This window comes from Nipponia nippon, unplaced genomic scaffold, assembly GCF_047370975.1.
Source record: "Nipponia nippon isolate SJK-2023a ecotype South Korea unplaced genomic scaffold, ASM4737097v1 scaffold_11, whole genome shotgun sequence".
NCBI classification, from domain to species: Eukaryota; Metazoa; Chordata; class Aves; order Pelecaniformes; family Threskiornithidae; genus Nipponia; species Nipponia nippon.
Window position 1 is genome coordinate 24943526 of NW_028262302.1, and position 25546 is coordinate 24969071.

Below are 25546 nucleotides of genomic sequence, written 5' to 3' on the forward strand. Positions count from 1 at the left end.
CAGCTGCCCTTTTCCCCTCTGAAACTGGGTAAAGTTTTGTATGAAGACCACAGAAGGAGCCAGCTAGTGCTGGCAGGTCTAGGTTGCCTTCTACTAGGACTTGACAGAAAAGCCATGTTAATGGGCAGTTCATCTTTTAAGATGCCAACCCATCAATAAAACAGGAACAATGATGCTCTGACTCCAAAAAAAAAAAAATTAAGAGTTTTCCCACTCCTGAGTATGAAACAGCATTATCAGCAGTCTTGGAAATGCAAAAACATGTAATCATCCCTGCATCAAATCCCACAGAACTTTGCACTTGAGGCAAGGTCTCTGTTTCTTCTCCGAGTGCTGCAGTAGGGCAGATCCATCTTTCTTGCTTTCCTGCCAGGTCTAGGACGTAAATTTATTTCAGCTCTCGGTGATTAGCAGCATTTGAGTCCTGAGGCTGAATGATGATGTTTCAGTGTAGCAGCAGTGAGAACAGGATCAATGAAGTTCACACAACAATATTAGTGAGCATGACAGTGCTCAGCTATTGCTACAAAAGTCCATCATAGGCTTATTTCTAGAACCACACAATGATGTCAAAGCTCTGGTGGCACCAGTAGGTGAAACAGCAAAGCTGAGAGGACACATTTCCATGTTTCCCAGGCTTACCAGCTACAGCTCTGCTCCATCTATCACTGCTAACCTTACCGTTCACCTCACCGGTGTGGAACTGGGGTCCAGGACCTTTGGGTGAGTCCAGTTTTCTTTGCTCACAGTCTTTTGCACTTGGATGTAGCAGTGCCAGGGACAGTAGGACAGCTCTGCAGAGCTGGAGGGACCAGTATGTGGCTGCTGGGAACCGTCCACACATGCAGGAGGGGAAAGGGCTGCAAAGCAGAGGGTAGAGCCTAGTGCTGGGGCTGAAGGAGGAATAGCTGCTTTTTATCTGTTTGCATAAGGTCTGTGAGAATATGAGAGAGGAGGAAGAAGGTGGCTTGAGAAACTCTTTAAAACAAGTATTCCGCTGCCGCTTCGAGTCTACCGACCAGTTATGAATACCATACAGGTTATTTTGCGTAGAGTTTTAATCATGATTGCCACACAGGTTTTCAGACATGCACAGGGCAGCTCAAAAATATCAATTCTCCACATCTGCTTTTACAAGGTATTTCTGGGAAAATTTTTTTTAGACAGCTGCTTATAGATGTTGACAGCTATGAAGCAAGGCACTGCAGCACGTTGCGCAAGGCTGAAAAATATGAATGGATAAGCCTTTCCATTCATTTCTGTAATGAGTAACAATGAACTGAGCAAATGGGATATTGAAGACAAAAAAAGATTTCAGCGAGCTTGAGCAACCCCATGCCATAAGAGACCAGGTTCTCCAACAGAGATAGTTGCATGCCAGCCCATTTGTGCTTTCCAGGCTGCAGAAATGCTGCTGGCTGCCAAGGAGGATGCGTTTGAAGGCAACAGCCGCTTCCCTGCACTCCTCTCTCCCTTCCCTTTACAGCCACACCACTGTGAGATAAGGAAGGGGACAGCCCCATTTTTCACCCTGTGCTTGTTTCTCTGCCAACAGCAAGAAAGATTTTACCTGCGCTCCATTTTATCATTCCACCTCGGCAGGTTTTTGCATTCATTTGGAGATGGTAACCTCATGATACTTCTGTTTGCAAGAGAGACCAGGCTGGGGTGATAATGGTGGAGAACTGTCTCAGCTTGCACAAACAGGAGATGCCAGGAGGGAAGGATTTCATTTAAAATTAGAGGAGGTACTTGAGGGAGACAGCTGAGCACCGAACTGAGCCCTTCAGAGCCCCAGACTGGCACTGTAACTGGAAGGCCACCTCGTATCTGTCCCATACCCAGCAGCAGACACACAATACCCACGCAGTTTGGAAAAGCAAGATAATTAGTCAGGTCGTATCCAGCGAGATAATAGATACGTGCTTCCCTCTGGCTGTAGTTGAACATGGTCTTCCAGCAGCAGCAGAGGTCCAAAAAGAAACCCGAGCCCCCCTGCTCCCTCCTCACGATGGAGTCCCCTCCCTACCATCTCAGACCTGCCTCCATGACTCCATCCGCAACTGCTCCATAACTCACTCCTGCCACATTGATCTGGGGCGAGAACAGGCAACAAAATAAACCCAGCAAACCCCTATTATTAAAAATTTAATTTTACCCACACAAACAGTGAGAAACAGGCAGTAATAACCGCCTCCCCTCCTCAGCTGCAGGCAGAATGGCACATCTGCGTGCAGTCTCAATTTTATCATAAGATGGGGACAATCCTCCTCCTTACTTTAAGATGTGCAAATCATACTAGTACCTCGTACTTCTTACTGCATTGCTCATTAAAGCCTTAACGAACTGATTCCTCTCCCTCCTCCCCTCGCCAATTATAATCATTATTATTTCCTTGTGCTTCGGCAAGTGAATTTCCATTGTAAAACCTCCTGTTAGTCCTTCCCACCTATTAAACTCAAGAGAAAAATGTTGAGATGTGATTTATTAGGGAAGGAAACCATTAAAACACATTATTCATTAAAAACAGGAAAATAAAACTAACAAAGCAACTTTGATCTTTTCCATGATTAATTCATGCGCCAGAAGCCCTCTGCACCGTAAGTTTTAGAAGATTTCAAACTATTCTGGCTACAGAGCAGAAGTAGCGCTAACTGAGTGACAGCATTTATAGGTCAAAGCTACTAGCACTTGTGCAAAATCCTGGAGAAAAGCAGAATTGGCAGGCTGGGCAAACAGCAGGGAGATCCTGAACCTTCCCCTGCTCCCGACGCCTCGGGGCTCGTGCATGTTGTAACCATCAGCAACTTGCACGCTCGTAGGTGGCTGCGTAGTAGGTACCACAACATGCTATTAGGAGGCCCTACCCACACAGGGAAGCACAAGCTCCAAGTTAAACCTATTTTTAACCAGATGCAGTTTAAAGCTATTTATAAGTAGATGCTCTGGGGACATCCTTCTTTGGGGCTATGTGGCCAGCTTCAGAATTAAAAACGTCCGCTTTGGTATTAAAAGAAGTGTGTCCACACAAGGTTTTACCATCAGCTAAGTCTGCTTAAATATCATGACTTTAAGTTTAAGCAGCGCAACTTCTCCAGACACACAGGCTTAACATCTGTCTCAAAGAAGGAGCACCAGGAAAATATTCTTTATGTAACATGAGACAAAATGCACAAAGAATCCAGGATCAACAGAAAGCCAGTTGAAATGGGACTATCAAGCAGCTTGTATCCAGAAGGACCCACAGTTTTGCAGCAATTCCACAAATGGCAACCACATTCCTCAACACGGCAGCCATCCCTAGGACAAAACCTCAAGCCTTCCTCACCAGGCCACTGCACCTTTCAGTGGGAAAGCAAACTGTAGCACAAAGCGCACCAGGAATCTAGTCAGGAACAAATTAATTGGGAGAGCTAATTAAGTAGGAAAAGTTAAATGCTCCCCTTTTTCTGCTGCCGGGGCCCCTGACTGCTGTTGTGCAATGTCTCAGGTTTTCCCCAGTCCCCGCACTCATCTTGCGCTCCCCTGGGAGGATGACCAACACCTGAATCACCTCCCTGCAACACCTGGATTCTCCTGGTCAACTGGTCACCCAGCAGTTGCACAGACCCAGCCCAAGTGGTCCGGCCGCATACTCAGCTCTGATTACACAGCCAATCCTCAGTATTCTTGAGATCTCCATGTGGCAGCTTGCTAATAAGTTGTCTAATTGCAACAGCCTTAAAAAGCAGGTTGTTTACCATGTCGCTCTCCCACGCAGGTTCCCACACACCATGGGCTGAGCAAGACGCTGCCACAGCAAAGCATCTGTCAAAAAAAATACATTCAGCCTCTTGCATTCCAAGCTTATTGCTACCATGAAGATATCTGCCAAAGAGCAGCACCTCTTTTCATCAAGACAGTCCCCACCTTGGTAATCGAGCAAGGAAATACTTGGTGCTCAAGCGCTCAGGCTAGCAATCGCACTTGGCTTCATTGCACAGCCTGTCCTAAAACGCTTCCACAGATGGCATGGACCATTACTGCTCTGCCATGCGCTGCACCCCTCCTAGTTTATTTCCCTCGTATTATTATTTCCCAGAGGGATTTCCCAAGGGCTGCAGGCCAGGAGGAGCGGGGCATTCAGAAAACACAGCTGTCCCCAACAGCTTCCCATTCAGCTAGACCTATCTATCCCCCTTCCCCATCTCCAACCTAACAGGGTTTTCACCCTGCAATATGTATTTCTCCATTTCTGAGATATATTTCTGAGATTTCAAAAGCAGATGTCCCAAATCCATACAAATACAGCTTTAAAAACGCTGGGTGCCACATTCAGAGGGTGTTGCTTGCCTTGGCTCAGGATCTCTTTATACATAGAGAGAGGGAAGGACCCTGCTGGTTTCACCAGCTCCGTAATGGCCACCAGTGTCACCAACCAATTTTATTCTCACAAATGGGCAGCCCTTTCCACCAGGTGTAAGAGCAGCGGTAATAAATACGTATTCTGCCTCTCCACGGGCTGTCCCATCTCACTCCTCTCAATTAATGAGTAAGCAGAGGTGGGTGAGTGGGAAGACAGTCACTTTCTCCAACAGCTTGTGAGAGACACCCAAAACCTGCACCTCTTTGCATCTTTTTTCCCCAGTCCCTCAATGAGGAAGGAACACATGGGGAGGGAATTTGTTTTGGCTTAAGTGACAGGAGATGAAAGCCAGCCTGCAGTTTGATGCTCACAATAGCCCTTACACGATTTAAGTAGTTTTCCCCCCATATGGCACCCTGCCTTCCTTCCAGCACTCCTTTCCACATAGCCATTTTCCAGCCGGATCAGTTTCCAAATCTGGTTTGCCATGCACCCCACAAACCCCTGCATTGGCACGATGTGGGGCGTGAAAGCAATCTGGGCGGAGAATCAGCCAGACTTCATTGTGCCTTTCTGTAAGGTTCATGTCCCGAGCATCCATGCTCTGCACTCCTCCTCACAGCACAGCCCGAAGCCGTGCGTGCTGCTGGACTCAGCCCTGCGTGCCCACCGCATGGGACACAGGCTGCCTCTACAGCTTAGGTGTGCGATGGCCCTCACCCGCAAGTTATCATCAGCCCTTCTGGATGCAACCTTGGAGCCCTTCTCTGAAGGGCTTCTTTTTCTCACCTTACTTCCCATTCACAAGTGAAATACAGGACCAGAGACAATGCAGGTAAAAACCTGCGTAGGACCAGACTGAGGCCTCAGATTCCTCACCCACCACTTAAGTACTCTGAGCTGGGCAGGCTGGAGAAGAAATGTCTTTCTGCCTTTGTTCTTGCTGATCTGCAAGTCTGTATCATGAACATATAGGAAGGACAAATTTTAGACACAAAAATTTAGCATTTCCTGACTTTTGAGAGTTTGATTTTCTAACATTAGTGACCCCCTTCAATGAAAAGGTTTCTGGTTTTAAGACTATTTCCTAAGTTTTCTAAACAAAGAAGACTATCACTGGAAATAAGTTCATGCACTGGAACTGGAGCAGCCTTCCCTCTCCACGGTCCTGGTTCACCAGCAGGGCTGTGGTCTCACACACACAGCTCCAGGGAGAGAGGACAGCACTAACGGGGGAATACTTCCCAGAAAAGGACTATGCTCTGCTGTGCAGATCCAGCACTAGCAACGGACGGACACACTCGCTCAACAAGTTTGACAGCTAGACGGCAGAAAAGAGCTGAGATTCTGGGATTAAAAACTTGGTTCCAGATTCTAGCAAGAAATGGGCTTTGCTGGTCACAACTCTTTCGCTGCAGCCTTTCCTTGTCCTCTGCAGTTCCTCTACCATCCATCTGTTCATATTTTCCCCTTCCCACCTTCTTTAATGCTTTGAGCTTCTTTGAGCTTCCTCTTCCTTACAGCTCCTGCCCATACCCATCCATCACCACTCCCCAGACCAGTCTCCTAATTCCTTCTGTCTCTCCTTATATTTCTTCTCTGTCCTTCTTCCAGACTTTTATGGCTCTATTTCTTCTCTGAGTGACTTTTCCCAGCATTTCCACCGTTCACTGTCCTTGCCCTGTGTCCCAGCAGATAGGACATGGAGAACGGGACGCCTCCTCAGCCAGACCTCCTGCCTTCCTCCCTTCTCTGTGCCACCACCGGGGATCCCCCTCCTGCCTCGCCACAGCACCCCGGGCCAGCGCTGAGCTCGACCAGAGGACGGATCTGGCCCACAACCAACCCACACCCCTGCTCCAGATTTGCTCAGCTCCCCAGTCCAGCCAGCTGGTGCAGAACCGTCCCCATGCAAGGTCAGCCCAAGGGAAACCCAAGAGCATCCTTTTCAGACAGACAGATTTACCCTCAATTATGAAACCACCCTATCTGCAACTACCAGCAGTGTCGGCATTGCCAGGAGGAACAGTCACCGTGGTGGGAATCTGCTCAGTGCAGGTGGTGTCCACAGCCCCCAAAGCCATGCTGATCTCATGCACTTTCTCCCAGAAGATCACAAATGGGTAGATTTTCCGAAAGGCAGCAGAAGGCAGACAGAAACGGCAGAGGCTCTCAGCCCTCCAGCCCTCCCACTCTCTCCTCTGCCAAGCTTGAGGTCACCCTGGCAAAACATCATCAGGATCTCTTTGCTCAAAACTCTATTTTGATTCAACATCTCATTCTGGAAAGCAACTGCATCATTTCTGCTGAAGCACTCCAGAAAACAAAAAACAGCTGGCACTGAAGAGCAGGAAACTCAGCATTTTATGCTGGGCACACTCAGGAACAACCCAAAACCAGGGCGTATAAATTGCAAGCATGAGTATTTGCCTCCAAAAGCACCACTAGAAGATGAACTCTGCTTCCTACAGCTCCACGCCAGCTCGCCTAAGGCTAAGGACCCCGTTCTGCTTGGCTGTTAGCAAGATCTTGCCACTCCAGTGAGGTGCGGGAATCGACTGCCACAACACCCAGCAGTGATGCTGCTGGTCCTCCTCTTTTCCCCCAGCAAGCACTAATGATGCTTGAATACCTTCCAGGTAAATTGAGGTAATTAAGCACTGTGGCACAACAGCATCTTGTTACCTCACGTATCCTCTCATGCAGACAGGCCCAGCAGATCCATTCACACACAAGTCCCGCACTGCCCCATACAGCAGCCAGGTGACAGAGACTTCTGGACGCCTGACAGACTGGGCTGCCGGACACCCAGACACAAGGAAAACCCTTGCCTGTGGTGGTACCACCTACATTAGGAGTCTCCTCCAGCAGCCAGAGTTGACAGACCTGGATATTAAGTGGGACACAGACTAATTTAGTAGCTGGTAGAGGTGAGGTTAAAAACAACAGTGTGGTTTTGTTAGTATTTTTTTTTCTCTCCAGTTTCTGCTACAGATTTACAGGGTGACCCTAAGTAAACTACTGGGCTTTTGGACAGCCATTTTCATCAGTCAAGTACCTTGAAATTGTGGTCTAGGGGAATTCAGAGCCAGCCATAATGTTTGCTGGTGTATGGGGCACCCCCCCTTCATCCCAGGCCAGAGCATCACCCAGGTGGCCCTTGACCACAATGGGTGCAGAGGGAGATGGCCATGAAACAGCATCCCCCAGCACAGGTCGCAGCAGCCAGGGACACAGTTGCTGTCATCATCCCTGGCCACAGGATCGCAGTCCTGACCTCCGACAGCTCCATGCTCTGCTCCTTCCAGCCCACATTTGCCACCCTGCTCCGCTGCAGCACAAACACCCACTCCAGCGCAGCACTGTCCTCCAAGGCCAAGCAGATGGATTTAAGCTCCTCTGGGAACCACCGTCACTTCTTCCAGGAATCACATTAAAATAAAGCAAAATTCTCTGTTCCTCATTACCGCCAGGAACACTGAAATCCCAGAGCAGATTGCAAGCTTGCATATTTATATCTAGGTTTCAGAGCCCAGACAAAACACAGCCCACTGAGGAAGTAAAGTTAACCCTGATATTGCTGTTTGTTGCATGTCTGGATATCTAAGTAGTTGGCAGATCTTGGCAAGTCATGAATTACTGCTGAAAACCTCTCAGCATTAGACATACTGCAATAGCTGTGGAGCTCAAATGGATCATTTTCCAAGAAATAAAGGTGGTCTTATGGATATGCAGCGGGCTGGGGTGCTGTTCACGTCCTGGCTCTGTGTTAGAGTCCTTCCGTAACGCTGAGCAAAGCACATAATTTCCCAGGGCCTAGATCTTTCAGCAATCAGGAATAAACAGTTTGGAGGTGGGGTTTTTTTCCCTGTTGAAACCCTTTTTTCCTGTGAAAATTCAGAATTTACCAAACTTGCCTTTTCTTTCCCTTTTTTTTTTTTAATGAAGGAGAGGCATATGTGAGATATAAGAGTGTCAGGGTGCAAAAATCCTTGGGTTCTCTCTGCACTATTTAAATGTGAAATGCAATATGAGAGTTTTGAAGGCTTCACTTTAAAAAAATTGCTCACACTCTCCTCCCACCATAAACAGTAATAATTATTCATCGTCCCCAAGTTCATCCACTTTGTCTAACTTCCAAGGCTGGGCTGTGTCTCATTACAGTGACCCCTTCTCATACCACCGTCAGCTTGAACAGGAGAAGTGACAGGCAGAGCTCAGGAAGACGCAGTACAGCCCCTTCTCCTAATGGCAACTCGTAGCCCAAAGGACATTTCTCAGAAGGCCCAAAGGCTCCTCCCTGTGAAAAGGATCTCCAAGAAGTTCTTCATGGTCTCTCTGACTTTGAAGTTCTCTCCCAAGATCTTCAGTGTTGCTGAGAAGCTTTGACATCCTTGTGTTTAACTCACAGAGGCTTCATGACAAGGATAGAGCCGCTCTTGCTCCCGTTGGCTTGGCTGACACTTCTCCATCAGAGTGCAGGGTTGCAGAGTCTGACCTCCAGGAGAGCAATACCTGCTCAGGACTTCAAGATCAGCCTCTGGAATTGCCTTTTACTTTCTAACCTTATTGACATCTTCTAGCAAGGTTAGGGATCCAGTGAAGTTCACGTGCCTCCCATGCAGAGATGCACAGCATCTGTGGATGACATTCCTGGTCTCTGCAAGGGCTCAATCTTCTCTAGAGTGCACTTAGGGTGGATTTTCTTGCCCATGGGGCTTGACATTGTTCTGACCCATTTCCATCTGGAAATGCAGAGTTGAACCAACATGGAGTGCACCTGGAAATCCCTTGCCTGCAGCATGTATGTGTGTGACAAGTGTAAAACATTGGAAAAAAGTGTAGGCACTGGAAAAAAATATAGGGGTATAGAAAAAGACATGTTGTGCTGCTCTCTGTCACATAAGACTTTGGGCTAGACATTGAAGACCTCCGTATTATCAGACTGTGAACGAAAGACAGCAAAACTTTCTTTATCCTACGCTGCATTGATGCTGCCTATTTAGATCAGGAAGTTCTCTAGATGGTGTCTACTTAAAATTCTTAAAATTCTCCTGCTTGGGCTAGTCACCCAAAAGGAGAAGAGTGGCCCACCTAGCCAGGGGCAGAGAACAGGGCTTTTTTCATTCCTGGTTCCTAGTGTCCAATAATTATTCCCTTGACTATAAAACCAGGCTGAAAACAGTCATTATTGCAGTTCACAGAGGACCAGTAAACATCTTTTTTCTCCCTCTTCTGCAAGAGGCCAATAACGTATCTGCAACAGAGGTTTTGTGGGGCTGGGGAGCTACATTACAGCACAGAGCAAGGACCTTCTTAGCACAACGCCTATATACCATTTGAGACTTTAAGACTGCTGATCTTTACTGGTGCCTGTCTCAGGAAATGCTATTTCTTAAGACAAAAACCACTTCACATCAGAAAAACGCGTTCTAAGAAAAACAACAACAAAAGACTGAGTCTTCGTGCCTGAGAACAAGCCATCCCAAACACACGATGTGAGAGTTGCAAGCTAAAGAAGCATTTCCTGCTCTAGAGGCAGGTTCAGGCTTCCTTGCTGCTGCAAAGCCTACTGACGTTAAATATTTAGCAATGGGTGCTATATCCGCTCTACCAAGTCACTTGGCTTTTCAATATTCTCATTGTTCTATTTCTTGCCCAGAACTCAAATTTGTCTTTGTCTTTCCTGACACTGAAAGAAAAGAAACAACCATTACTTACCTCACAATGATGAAATCAAAATTGAACTTCAAGCCAGAATTATCACTTTGAGTGACAACATAAAAAAAAAAAAAAAAGGCAAAAAAGGCAGCAAATTGCAAGAGTTCGAAGCACTAAAATAGAAGCACTTTATTTCCTACAGGGCTTGCTTCATTCATTAATTCAGTCAAATAATTACTTTGTATTAATTTCATTAGCTTTGCTCAAAATTAAAAAGAGCAAATAGCAAGAGAGGTGGCAAACCGAGGGCACAGCAACACACCTTGCATGCAATGCCGCAAGGGGACTCAGCTTGCTCTGGGACCCCAGTATTGCAAGGGGGGAGGTTCATGCCATCCTTCAGGAACATACCTGGGGCCTCTCGGTGTCCGGTCTGGCCTCGCTGCAGTGAAACACCCTGACCCATGCACGGTCACCTGCTCTTGAGCATCTCTACTAACTTCTCACAGATGTCCAGAAGCACCAAAGTAATTCACCCACTCTCATTGCAAGGCTTTTTATTTCAAATCAATCACCCCCTGCCCAAGAAGAAACTAATTTGTGGCTTGCCCTTTCACAGCTGAAACTGGTATTCAGTAGCAAAGAGAGACAAATAATGGAGAGCAGGTGTGCATTCATGCCACCCACACCGACTGTGCAACACCCGATGGGGCACCCCAATAGCATCAGAGTCACTTGTTATGATCACCACAAGCCCCAAAGACAGAGCCTCCTCAGAGGCACCAGGCCACCTTCAACCAGAGCCAGGGGGACCTAGACAACACCCCAGGAGAGCACAGAGAAATGGTACTCAGGCACACCGCACCGGAGAACCGCGACGGCCCCCAGTCAATGGCGTCTTCCTGCCAGGGTGCTCCCGGGTGCTTTCCAGGAGCGGTGAAGAAGACAGCCCTACTCGGAAGCTGCCCACCTAGAAATGGTTATGGCCAAGGAGAAGAGGAACAACATTAGGGAGCTTTACACCCTATGCAGCACTACCTGTTTTAGACAGCAATAAAGCAGAAATTTTCCTTTAAAGGAGGCTTAAAACAGAGCTGAGATCTTGTGGATTATCTCAGAGATCCCGGTACACGCATGGGTCATCACAGGGAGGGAGGCAGGACACTAATGGTTCAGCTAAGCCACAGATCCCGTGGTCCTCAGGGCTGGGCAGAGCTGGACTGCCTTTGACAGCTACAGCTTTGCTTAGTCCCACACACAGCACACTGCACCCTGCTCCCATCCCCAGCCAACAACATGCCCCACGTCCATGGATGAGGCACCTCCACGGCAAAGACAGACTTCTCAGAGAAGCCACTTTCGTTATTTTAAAAGGAGAAAGGGGCAAGGAGACACAAAGAGAGAGAGAGAGAGACATAAAAAATGCTAAAAGCATCATTGGCAAAAAAAAAATTAATATCCAGAGTAAAAAGAATAAGAAAATTTAAAAAGAAATCATAATTTTGATGACTTGAAGAAAAATGCCATTATCAGGCAGGTTAAATAAAGAAACCCCAGGAAAGATTAATAAAATTCTTTGAAGGAGGGAAGTGGGGGGGGGGGGGGGGGAAATCAATTCCTAAGCAACACCTGAAGTTTGGCAGGCAGAAGTCAGTCCTCACCTTCTCTATAAAACAGCCTGGAGTGAAACATGTCTTGGGTCAGTGAGGGAGATGGCTGGAAAGGGTGCTTCCCTCCACCCCAGCCAGGTGCCAGGGCCACCAGGACCCAGCACTGCCAGCAGAGACACGGTCATGCTTGGAGAGGTAATCTCCTCCCAAGGTAAGGAGATTTTCATTTTAATTTTGCACCGGTCGCTTTACACAGGAAATGTCAGCTGAATGAGGGGAGTTAATATAATCAGATACAGCTTAGCACAGCAACGAATACATCCAGCAGAGAAAATAAAGATAGGCAGGGATAATTTCACTAGACCTCCCTCACTTCCTATTGCTCCTTTCCTTTCTCCTCCTGAAAAATTACATGTATTTTTAACATGTGAAACAGGCACATTTCCCTGCCTCAAAACAGCAGGTTAACACTGATGGACAGAAAAGCCATATGGGAACCTACAAAGGACTCATCTCCTTCCAGCTCTACGTTTTCTATACTGCCCTCATCCTGATGGTACACGAATGCCTGTGTCAGACACGCTGTGCCCCTCACAGGAGTGCCACCTTTCTTCACCGCCGCAGGTGAAGCAGAACCAAATTAAACTTTCAGTCAAAAGAACTTTTGATCAAACAAAAACCGAACCACGGCTGAAGCTAAAGAAAGTACACACTGCCAACACCACCAGGACTGTCTATTTTGGGTAAGCTTTCCAGGACAACAAAATAATTCAGTCTCAGGTGGACGTAACATCTCAGGCTTTTTTGTTTGCTTGGTTTGGGGTTTGTTTGTTTGTTTATTTGGGGGGGGGGGGTTGGTTTTTTGTTATTTTTGGGTTGGGTTGGGTTTTTTTTACCTTCTTCCCCTCCTTCCCCCTCTCTTCAGCTATTTTTGGGGCTTTTACTTTACTGGAGTTAGACGATGGTGGCTGAGACCCTGAACTTGGCTATTTCCATAAACAAAACAACTAGCTTGACATAAAACCTCTCCGAGATGAATCACATGTCGGCAGCGTGAGGACCAGCAGTAGGCACTGACCCTACCACCTTTGTTTAGTGCAGCTCTCGGAGGCTTCTCAAGGCAAGATGCTCCCACAGTTCAGACTGACTCCACTACATTATCCTTTTGTCCTGACGGTCTACTGAAAGCTGCTAAAAAAAAAAAACAAAAACACCAAAAAACTTGTGGGTGGCTTAAAGAGTTGGTCTATGGACACTGCCCTGTCGCTCTTTTTACTTTCTGGAGCCTGGCTTTTTTTGCAGCACCACGTCACCATCTCTGGATCCTTTTCAGAGCAGGAAACGCAGCGAGTTACACGCTTAACCATTTATAAGTCACAAGAAAATGATCAAAAGTACTAAACATCATACTGCTTGAAACTCCACAGGGGTCTACGTTCTACCCTGGTGGGGTCTAACGCGAACTATCGTTGGGTTTTCCGTGTACCCACAGACACACACACACAGCCTTCAAGCAGCCTGACGCATTAGCCGTAACTAGCAGTGAGGATGTGGTAGCGGCTGCCCTCCAGATCAGGCCAAACAAGTGGGAAGCCCCTTTTTGCGTTTCAAGTTGTTAGTTATTCTCAGACTTCTTTCCAAGAACTTAAATTTCAAATACAGTTCTGAGCCTTCACATTTCCAGGAAAAAATGATAGGAAAAAATAGAATAAAACATGATGTTATAAGAGAGACATCACCATTTTTCAGAAGGAAACCCCTCCCTGACAGATGCCTCCACTATCCAACGATTGGGAGAAGTCAGTATCTGCACTTAAGCTTGCCCTGGATTATGTCTATTCTTGGAAAATCCAAAGGTGACCACAGATGGGACTAACCAGTCAAGAAAAGCCCCAAGAGCCACCTTTGATCTTCCTGTTCTGTAGGCCCACACATCCTCAATAACGACAGAGGAAAGAGAAGTAAACCATTTCCAACATTTCCCATTTTCCTCAGAAAGCAGTAGCGACACAAACATTTGAGTTCTCCATCTCTCGTCTTTGAGACCTTGTTAGCAACATGCCTTAGTAGCTTAGCCACCAGCATGAGTCCGAACCACATTTTGGATTTTTGCTCATGCCCACCATCCCTGCTCAACCCTGCTCTATACAGCCAAGCCTGACATGCTTGCGTGTGGATACAAACTGGCATGCTGGTCAGTAAAAGCCCTCTAGTTTCTTGATCTCAATACAACTCTCTCTCCAGAATCGGCTGTATCACAGGCAATTAAAGCCAATTTCTAATGTCCTTTTCACCCCTATTGCTGCCTAAGAGCCATTGCCTTGGACCTGCAAAATAGTCCTCCACATCTCCCTAGCACACCTTTGCACTCTCCCTGTTCTCTGGTTACAAATAGAAAGCTCTTCTCAAATTAACTTGAAAAAGTAACCTTCATGTCTCCCTGTCAAAACACAGTTGAGCATCTCCCTAGGGGAGAAAGTGTAAACGATCTGTTGACATTTTACACATGGATAAATGTGAGAGCAGTTCCCAGACCCCAGAGTTAACACCTGGGCAGAGTAAAACATGCATTGCTACTTGACAGATGAAGAACTGAAAGTCGCAGCGATGCTGTGTGGCCTGCCCAGCTTTACATGGAAAGGGAACTTCACTGGAAAAGTGAATTCTGGTCCTCTGCCCTGCTGCAGTGCCAGGGTGTGATACTCCTCATCTTCTCCATCACTCCAAGACCATACATTTCCTTAGGAGCCAAAGCCAGACAGGCTTTCTGCTCATGTCTCCCTCCTGCAAGCAGGATTACGCCTTGCCCATGGTCCCTGGGAGTAAGAGGAAGGATGTCTGCAAACCCTGCCACCGCTTCCACGCCACGGGGCTGGGGGTGCTGCTGCAGAGGACACCATCTCCCTGCAAACCCTTGCTGGGCCCTCAGGTGTGGCTCAGCTGGTTACAGACTGGATTTGGCTCAAACGCTTTAAAAGGCCACAGCTATCCTGCCAGGAGCAGAACGCTCCTGGGGTGTAAACAACCCAAAGAAACCCAAAAGCTTCCCCAGCTCCTCTGATGCAGCAGCTGCCCAGGCCCCAGCACACATCAGGCTGCTGGCTTAGCAGGAGCGAGACAGCTCCCCAGAAGCTTCCAAGCAAAGCACAAGCTTGCATTCAAACCTGCATTTGAACAACAATGCAGGGGCTCCGACAGGCCTGGGCACCCAGCACAAGGTGTGAGCTAGGGGAACTGCTCGGCAGGAGGGCAGAGCTCCCCCGTAACCCTTGAAGCAAGCACCCCTCCAGCTTGCACCCTCCTCGCATCCAAAGCGGAGCACGGCAGGGTGGGCTGCCCATGCCGCAGCCCCCAGCACAGCCTTTGGGCCAAGCAATCAGTTTCTGGGCCAGAACAAGAGAAAGCATTAAAAATCCAGCTCTCCCAGGCTGCAGGGAACAGATAGCGGAGCAGATCCTGCCTCGATTCTTGGCTTCAGTACAGAAGACACCCCCCAACAAATGCAGTTTGAGGCCACAGCTAAAACAAATAAGAACCATGGTGTAGGTCTGAAGAAAATAACTTTTTTTTGAGCCCCATCCAGATTTCCTGGGTTCCTCCAGCAGAGCTCACATTGACACTCATAGCTGGTATCACAGTAAACAACAGGGAAATTAAAAACATCACACTGTAAAAGATAGTTATAGAAAAAAAAAAAAAAAATCCACCCAGATGCTTTTTCAGGGCTGCTGTCGCACTAAAAAACTTCAAGTTTCCCATGCAAAGTGAACTTGAGGAAACAGAAATGCACATGAAGTAGATGGGAATCCTTATGGAACAAAAATCACCCAGATGTTTTAAATATGTTCTATTTTAAGCATGCTCTACATGCTCCTTAGCTTGCCCTTCAAGAGGCACCCAGGTGAAAAGTACAAGTGACAAAAACAATCCATTTGAAGGACAACTGCAGATAAATAAACCAGATCAAGCACGAATCGGCTCCCTGGGTCTGAGATCAGACCAGCAGCAGAGCGGAGGGCGCACACAGCGTGACCCGTTACCAACGGCCCCTTCCAGATTCCCCCCATCACCCAAGACATCTCCAGCGCACAACAGCGCGTGGCCCGCGTGAAGAATGCCATCCCTTATATACTGCTTGGTAACTGATGGCAAGAGCATACACCAGAGCCCAGCTCTTAATGGAAACAAGCCAAAATAATTCCCTTACCTTCCGTGAAGCTGCCTGTAAGAGTTATGACGACAAACACTTTGCCTTCTGGCTCCAAATCCACCTGAAAAAGTAAAGGAAACATTAGAAGATTGTTTTTCAAGGCAAAGACTCTTCTCGGGATTTTGCATGATAAATCTCGCCAGTATTTTATAATATTTGAAGCTATATATTGTCATGCACACCCTTAATTTTACAAAAAATCAAGCATCCATGGCTCAAATTATTCATAATTCGGGGCTCCATAAAAAATAAGGAACCTGATTCCTTCTTTTTCCTAGAAGAGCTGAACAATCTCAACCTTGATAGAGGAAATACAAATTAAAGAAAAAAAAATATGGTTAATAGTGTTCCAATTTGTCAGATAAACGAAGCAGGAGTAACATTAAATGCACGCAACTCTCTGAAAAGATCCGTGCATATCTGTTTGGTGAATTATATGGATATGGAATTATATGGATATTTCCTCCTTGTAATACCTTATCCCATTGAAATTGTTTCAGTCTCTCAAAATGCCATCAGTGCTGAGGTAAACGCTGATTTCTTACATAAATCACCTTTTGGCCTTAAACCATAGAAAACAGGAAACTGTTAGCGCTGTTACCTAAGGACTTGTTGTTTAATCTAAATTAGATAGAAATACAGAATATAATTTTAGGGATCAGAGATTCAATCCCAGTGTCGGTCAGCCTGTCCTTGAAAGAAGGTATTTATTTTTTGGTAAGTAGATTTTTCATTTTTAGTTACATTTTTAATTAAAGGTCTTGCTTTTGGTTTTTTGGTTCACCAGCTAGTTTTTAGCAAAAATCACAGCTAAGGATCCCTGAAGTTTGAGTCAGGCTGTCGCACAGAAATCTCACCTTAAAAACAAGAAAAACCCAACAAGGCACCCCCCCAAAAACCCCCAAATTACAAGGTTAAAATTAGCAGAGAAGAGCTTCGCGCCTTGTGGGTATCGATAATCTGTGCAGAACAGCAATTCTGAAAATAGAGCTCTGCAGGAATGACTGAACACGATCATTCAAACCCTCTCTGCTCTCGTACAGCCACCTTCCCTTGCTCTGGCAGAAACAGAAGCAAGTCTTCTACGTCAGCAGCACCGAGTTTCATCACGGAGGTACCCAGAATTTAATACACCTTGGTGTGCACACTGTGGAATAGAAAAATATTTCCCGCTCCTGCAAGAAAGGATGATGAGCCCAGGCTCCCTCTTTTTTCTCGGCTAACACACGATGTACCCTGCCAACACTCTGATTCTTCTCCAGTGTTAACACATATCACATCATTCAAATAAACCTCTAACCATAAGCCTATGCTCCCAGAGCAACGGCGTATGGACCACCACTAATCCAGACAACATTTGCCCACAGTTTGCAAAACCCTGCCATGCACCAACTGGTCCTTTTAAGGGAATAACATTAAGATACAGGTAAAAGAGAAAGTTGAACTCTATATAACTAGCAGAGGAGCCAAACAGCCATGCTACAAACGAACAGAAAGTATCTGCACAGCTGTAAGTGGGGGAAGGTGTCCAAGCCAGACTGACTCTGCAGGATTAAGGTATAGCAGGGCTTTCTGCCGGCACCTCCACTCCTAGGGATGCTAACTGCAGCTTCACTAACGCAAGCCGAGAGAAAACAATCTTCTGGGGTAAGGGGGGAGCAGAGACAGCACACACCATCACCATACATTTCCCTAGCCTACAATTTGTTGCAGAGTAGAGAAATCTTTTTTTAAACTATTGGGAATTTATTAGGATAAGCAGAGCAAATATTTTCAGAGAAAGGATGAGAGAGCATCCTATTCACACGACTCCAGCTACAGTCCAGAAGTGACACATCTCCATCAGTGGGATACTAAACAGGGAAGCTGGAACTGCCTGGGAAAATCCTGTCAAAATGTTGATTTCATGGACACTATATTATCCACTGGAAAAAAAAAAAAAATCTCACAGGGGAAAGTTAAGTGAAATATTTAGCTTTAACTCAACATCAATTTTCATGTTTGCTTGGGCTGCTTACTACACTGGCTTTAGGAAGGTGTGTTTGAACAGCCCTTTCTCTCCATTAATATGGAAGACATTCCCCAAATAAACTTCAACTCCAGCGATATCATGCATCACTTTTGCCTAAATTTCAGTTCACTGGAGAGGTACGCAGCTTAATAAAGACACGTTTCTTTCAAAAATATATAATATCTATAATATATATACACACATATACAGTCACCCAAATTGATTTATGGGATATCAAGAATTCAGATTTTATGGGAAAATCCTTACTTACTTAGGTTTCCAAAATCATTCTTCAGTGCTTATCATTTTTCTGCCAGTCTCCATACACAGCAATACGCGAGACTCCTGCTTTCACATTCACAAAGAGCATCCTTCCTCCCTTTTTCTGAGATACGTGGTCTCCGGTGGGATACAGAGCAAATCCTGCGCTCCTTGTTTAGTCTTAAAAGCAAAAGCTTGTCAAGACACAAGCAGGTGGGCTGAGACCAGGAGATGGAACAAAAGCATCATCCACCTTTGACACAGGGCACGAGCAAAAATTGGTCCAAACTCTGCGACACACCTTGCTCTCCATCACTGCAAACAGGATTCCTCTGCCCAGGGTAGCACAGACTTACAAAACAGAAACAAAATAATTCTGAAAGTGGTAGGAGGAGGTTTATGAGAGTTATAAAACAATCTCTCCCCTCTCCAGACTCCAAGATTAAAGACCAGTCAAATCCCCTACACCAACTAAGCATATTACGGCACAGTTCAAGAGCGCTCAATAAAGAGGATCTAGCTACACTCAGGATCTTCTCACGCCACATGTTAGCAGGATCTACTGAAAAATTACAGCTGAAAGGCTCCAAAATGAGGACAGAGGCCCCAGCATGCCAGGAGCTGCTGAACCTTTGGCACACCAGCAGCCCACTGGATGCAGGACCGACAGCAAAATCTTGTCCTATACAAAAGGTTAAACCAGACGGTCTGCAGAGTTTCTCCGGTCTTAAATTGATAGCAACAGCAACAACAAAAGACAAGACACAATGAAATTAAATAATTAAAATTAATAGGCCACTGGTGAAAGTCTTGCTTTTGGGCCTGCTGTGATCTCCTTTAGAGATGAAATTTGACCAGCTAAGTAGCAGCCAACGCAGTATCCGAGATCAACTCCCAGATACGTGGAACATGCCTGAAACAGAAAATAACCTGTGACCTAGAAAACTGCAAGGAAAATGTCTGACTGTGGACCTGCCCGAGATCAGACGATCGAGCAGCTCCCGGACAGCAACACCGACCTGATGGGACGCGCTGCCTCTCGCCATCGCACAGACCCCCCACACCACGGCCACACAACACGGAGGGGCCTCGTGCTGGCGGCAGTTAACTCCTGTGAGCTCCTCACGCTTGCTGGACCACAACCCGCGATGCCCGTGCAGCCAGCCAGACGCTCACACGCCGAGCCGGCGCGCACAGCGAGCGGCTTGCTGAGCCCGGGCCCCGGGGCTAACCTCAGCCATCCTTGCAGCATGGTTCGCCATGTTCCTGCCCCTGCTTTACACCTTCGTTACTGCCTTCACACTTTGCAGTGTGGCTACAGAAATAAGACATGCTTCGGGGTAGCTTTACCGACCCAGCAAGCAACCAAAGCCACATTTGGGCATGCAGAAATATGCCTGTAACTATCCGAAACCAGATGCCCACAAATGAGGAGTGTGGTACCCTACTTCTCCCCCAAAAGGAGGAACTCCTAACATAAGCCCTCCTTCAGTCTCTTTAGTCACTAAAGTACTTCTATCACTAGCACCTACTTTCACAGACTGAGAGGACCTCTCACTCTGCTCTGTTATTTAATAAGATTCGAGCACTTCAAAAGGAAGCAGCTGCCAAAGGACTGGCCCTCCAGCCATGGCAGGGATAACCCTATCTAGCGACGGCTGGCTGGCGGCCCAGGCCCTGGCTGCGCGCCGGCAAGGCTCCGGCGATGTTAGTACCTCCCAGCATCAGCGAACACCCCCGGGATCCAGCCTCACAACAGCAGTGAGGGCGTAACAAGTACCACGCGTACGCCAAGTTTCGCTTCTCACTTCTTTTCTTCCCAGCATTGACCATGGCTGCTTAAAGGCAAAAAACTATGTTTTTACAGAGAAGCAGGGACCACAGCATTATTCTAGACAGAACTATTACAGTGCAAAGCAGACCATGCAATCAGTTTGGGTCAACAATGCAGCTGATGTTGATCTTCCTTCTCAAAGAAGGCAGGAAAGGCTCGGAGAAACTCAACAGCCTGAATGCAGCACAGATGATGCTAAGGGGGAAATTCTATACCATAATATAGGAGATAAGTGATACAGGAATGTAACCATCTGTATGCATTTTACAACAATATTCAAGGAGTAATAAGTACAGGGAAAAGTTTCCTAATGCCAAGATCTGTTTGGCACAGGATAACTTCTTTTAGGGAACTGCAGAATTCTGCCTGGAAGGTTTAATATCAGAGCAGGAGATGCACCACAGTGGGAAAAGTCCTGTTGTATTGGGAGAAGCAAAGGAAAAGTCTGAATTTTTATGCATGCATGATATTGCGAACGCTATGAGGTACACTGATCTCTGAATAAATCAAACTAAACTGGTGGCATGCAGCATCACACCACTGGCACGCATAGCTGCAAACAGTAGTCACCCTCCCCTCTCTCCGGCGCTTTCATCCTCAGCCTGGTCCCCCAGAGAAAAACTAGGAGGGAAAACGATATCTTTCTGGCTGTTTTAGAGGTAACTTGGCCAAGTTTTAGCTAAGCGGGAGAGGAAAGCATGCTTATCAATGTGGTAAAGCCTCTTCTAGTTCAAGGAAATGGAAGACAGCGTGTTCCTCCATAGCACAAAGGGTGGATAAGATCAGCTGTTGGAGCTCAGGAACCCCCTTTGGATCCATAAGAACAACACAGGATTTTGGCCCAGAGCTAAGCATACACTTTAACTTCTGTTGAACTTCACAGCCGTACCTAAGAGAAAACAAGCGCTGGAGGATTTTGGCAAGCGAGCTGGAAATGAGCAGGCAAGGACGGATGAGTTCAGCCGCGGTTTCATTACGCTTCCATTGTGAGAAGCAACACTTTGGCAGCGAGGGTGAACACAGGACCGAGGAGGACTTTGCTCCTAATTCAAACCACTCACACGGTGCCCCATGCCTGAACTTGCCGAGATCGCGCAGCTCCGCGTGACTTCAAAGGGAGCTGCAAGGGATGGGTTTCCCACAAGGAGGGGCCCCAGTCAACCGTCTCGCACACCTTCTCCAGAAAAGGACTGTACTAACGTTGTTCCCAACAACTAGGCAGGTGTTATTTACTTCCCTTCTCTGCGTTACAAAAAAAAAGCTAGTTCGGGAGTGAACAGATGCGGGGAGACGGAAACAGGACTCTTTAATCCTGTGCCTTCACACATATAATAAAAACTGGTCGCGCGTGATTCATCAATGGAAGAGGTTTGGAAAACAAATTCAGAAGGAGGGTAATCTCTCAGGCAACATATCAACACCCAGCTGAAGCATCCACTGAACTCGAAGAGCAGGTATAGTCAGTCGGCCTCCGAGAGAGCCTGGCATGCCTCCGTGAAAAACTCACCGCGGACGGGAAGAGGCAGATCCGAAGGGTGGCTGCCTGCCTGCCTGCCAGTCGCTCGCTCGCTCTCCGAAACGGAGACAAGGTGGACCTCCAGGGTGAAGAGACGTCTTCAACACTGCATCTGGCATGAACATTAATTCTTGCAAACACAAGATCATGATATTTTTTTCCTCCCCTCCCCACAACGGTCTGGGAAGACTGATCTGAAGTACACTGAAATCAGTGGGAATCTTTTTATTGTCTTTGGATCTGACACAAAAGACGACTGCATTTACCCTGGAGCCCAGAACATCCTTTCTCCCATTGCTGTTCCGTCCTTTCTTCCCCACAGGCACAATTAGTAAGCATCCTAGAAGTACAACCTTTTTCTAAGCCATGTCAGTGCTGACGTGGCTTCAAAAACAGAAGAACAAGCCAGACACTTGCAGTGAATAAAGCAAATATAAAAGCTACCTGGGGACTTAATTAGCTTAATTAAACAAGTAGCTGTATCTTTTGACTTCCTACACAATTTTTAAATTTAATTAACAGAACTGCATATATAATCAGTCATTTGTAGAGGCAATTCCCAAGGCTCTGTTCAGCTGAAAGAGCTGAAAGTCTGGGTTAGGCTAAAGCTGGTTTTTCACATGCCTCTAGTTATTTCTTTTAATTTTTCTTGTTTAAGCTCCTAACAGATCACGCTTATGGAATGTCAGATCTTTCTGTATTTTAATAAGGTAGCACCTCCACCTGAGCATGCCTTTGTTGGACAGGTCAAGTAGTAATTTTCTCAGCCAAATACACCGTGTCTGGATTAATCAGTCCCTCTTGTACGTTTCGAGGCTGACAGACACCTGTCTATCAAGTCAAGCACCTTTGAAAAATCCTTAGGGCTCTCTAGTACAAAAGGAGATTTTGCATTTCCAGACCAACAGATTAAAGTATTTTTCCTACAAATGCACAGCATGCAATTTTTAAGATTCAAATCAGTGTGCCTAAAAAATAATGGGGTGCCAAGTATCTTCTCATTCCTGCAAAGGCTGGCAAGCACTTCGGGCAGTAATTCCCACTGCAGGTACCAAGGGCAGACGTGGACAGTTTCTCAACAACCCATGGCAAGCTCCATGCAGGGGAGGCCCTAGGAGATGCCATTTGGTGAACAGCAGCAACCCCAGCTCTTGTTCCACCCAAGCTTTGAATCTGGTGCTGCCAAACAGCAGCATCTCCTTGCTCCCACCAAGATTTCATTCTGACGCCAGGTCTCAAAACGAAGAGCGAGCACAGGGTGACACAGCGCTGGGGAAAAGCTGCCAATCCCACCTCTAACTGGTAGGTCCACGCACCCTGCTGAATTCACAAAGCGTCGAAGCCCTCGCAGCTCACCGATTCCAGCTGCAGCAGATGCACCATTAGACCTAGAGATGATAGCTGGTCCCTTGGGGGTTAGCCTGGCCATCCCCTGGTAGGGGACGAAGGTTCAAAACTTCTGCCGCCTGCAAGTGACGGTAACTGTCAACGTTTCAGGGGAAAAAGAAACCTTTCCATCAACTATTACTGCCGTATGCTTAACACTCTGGAGGTAAAAACCCACAAATGGGTGGAAAGTTAGTCTCTCTCATAACTCCTATAACCAGTTATTCCAGCTATTACTGTAATATTGTCATTCTAATTTTTTGTTCCGGGACAGCTGTTTAAAATATTACTTTTGTTTTCAGTTAAGCTGCATAATTATAAGCTGTGCACCAGCCGTGAACAATCATGCATAACTAATGACTCTTAGCCAATCCTGGACTCTTTAATCAATTTTAGTCTGGTTTCATCCAAGCGATTACCCACCTCAACAGGAGGTTTGCTCGGGTAGGAAGAGCAAGAGCTGCAACAAGATTTATCTATCCTGTGAAAATTCCTGCCAAGAAAACCTGCTTGAAGGGCTACAAGTAAAATATAGATAAAAAGGAGGTTTCAAATCTTCAAAAAAAAAATAAAATTTTCAAAAGCATGAGCCAAAGCCTGCTCCTACTGGAGTTACAGCAACTTACATTGCTTTTAAGAAATCCCACCTCTAAAACAATGAATGATTTATGAGTAATAGTTGCAGGTGGCTGCTCTTTAGTATACTTGAAAAAAATTGTAGGGCTGTAAAGTTAAAAAGGGAGAGAAAGAGACAAACTATCATATTTTTGTTCTCCTTACATTTTTAAAGAAAAACAACAACTACTCTCCGGAGGGATTTCTGATCTCTTTTTCCTAAGTTATGTGGCAGGGTGAGGGAATCCAATTGCCTGTTTATCAGTCCCACAGTACTGAAGTTTCTTGAAGACTGGGCATTGACCCCAACAGTACCACCGCTGAGCAAGAACCCGCTCCTTCAGAAATTTAAGTGAAACTCAAAATGCTATGGGGGATGGGGGAAAGTCTAAGACTCCCATGCACCACACACTGGAGTCTGCAACAGAGGAGGGCTTTCACCCAGGACAAGTGTGGGGCTAGAAATGACTAGGGTGGTAAACAGGCCGAGAAGAAAACATAGAAGATGACCAGACCCTAGCAGCGAAGGTCCAATTTCTGAGGGCACAGAACATGCCAAGCGTGGGAAACTCTGCAAACTGCCCGCAAACAGCAAAGCGGGCGCCGAATCTCCCGCCTGAGAGCCTTCCCCTCTCGATTCAGCGGGGCTGTTTGTTGTCAGCCCTCCCCAGCCGGGCCCGTGGGTCAGGGGAGGAAGGTGGTCTCCCACGCTGCTGGAGCTCGCTGTCGGCAGCTCTCGAAGCGGTGCACGCAGCCCGAGCTTACCGCAGGTGGCTCTGCAATCGCCAGGGCGCAGCCACGCTGCGGCGCGTGGCTTCCTGTCCTACACGGCTCCTGCAGCGAGCCGCTGCTGCCGGAGAGCTCCTGTACAGCGAGATGGGGCAAGCTGGTGCAGCAGCACTACTGGGCTACAGAGCCCTGGAAGGCCAAGGTCTCCCCTTTTGGGCGAAGCCTTGTGGAACGGATAGGAGCAAGGTGGCAAAAAGCCTGCTCTGAACCCACCTCGCACCTGGGGGACATGAAGTTGCAAGCAACTCTGCTCCGCTTTCCCACATGGCTGACAAACGGCATCTCATTTGCTCTAGTGTCTGGACATGGCGGCCTGGGGAGATGTCAGGCAGAGAGCAAAGGCTGCTCTGTGCCCCCCTGAGCAGCCTCGGTAAGCCAGCTGGCTGCAGAGAGCCCGGGCAGGACACCACTGCCCGGGAAGGCTCTCGACACCTTCGTGCCGCCTCCCCCAGCTCCCTCCCACAGCCTGTGCGACCATAGACCATGTGAAACCAAAATCGCGTGGGCAGGACGCATTCTGCCTTTCCCTGCCACATGCACGTACAAGCAGAGCTTTAGCTCTGCTGCGCACAAATTATTAAACACACATCTTGCTTTGTAGCACCATGCAAAATACCACCATGTCCAGTCCATCACTGGATTTTCCTCCCAACTCCTCTTGCCTTCCTCCTAGAACTAGTTTTATTTTATTTATTTTTTTTAAGGGATGGGGGGGAGGAAAATCACAGATTACTTGCATTTCCTAACAGGCAGATACTGACATCAATGCAGGATCACTAAATTAAAGGATGGCAAATGCAGGGCTTCGTTTTCAGCTGTTTGAACACTTGATTACAGCAAATAAAGCCATGCACACATTCAGTAGCTAGTATCAGGCTACTGGCTTTGCATATGCAATGCATGGAAATCTGCCTGCAAACACCTATATATGCAATTGCAGGTAAGAGAGGCTGAAAACAGGACAGGGTCTCTGCTCTCGAGAGGACTTTGGAGCTTTGACAAGCAAACAAACAAACAATCTTCTATTTCCATCCAATGAACAGTAACAACAAGTCAATAAACCTCAACAACCAGTCATTACTAACAAAACAAAAATCTTTCAACAGCTATGGAGCCCTGGGACACCACTTCAGCTATTACACTCTGGACACGAGTCGCAAAGGGATGATGCTGACAGCTCATGTTTTATGTCTCTCACCGAGCACACAATGCAGGCAATGCTGTTTTCTACCTCCAAGTTCTGGAGATGCTCCGCAAACATATTTTTCATCACATATATTAACTCAATATAACTTGGCAGAAAAACCA

General features: G+C 46.8%; 1 protein-coding gene across 1 annotated transcript in view; it reads right to left on the reverse strand.

Annotated features, from left to right (window-relative positions):
• Positions 1-25546, reverse strand: part of PRKCH (protein kinase C eta) — a 121298-nt gene that overhangs the window by 77211 nt on the left and 18541 nt on the right. The window contains exon 2 of the mRNA XM_009461708.2: positions 15824-15887. Coding sequence (XP_009459983.2) covers positions 15824-15887 — 64 coding nt within the window. The remainder of the gene's footprint in view (positions 1-15823; positions 15888-25546) is intronic.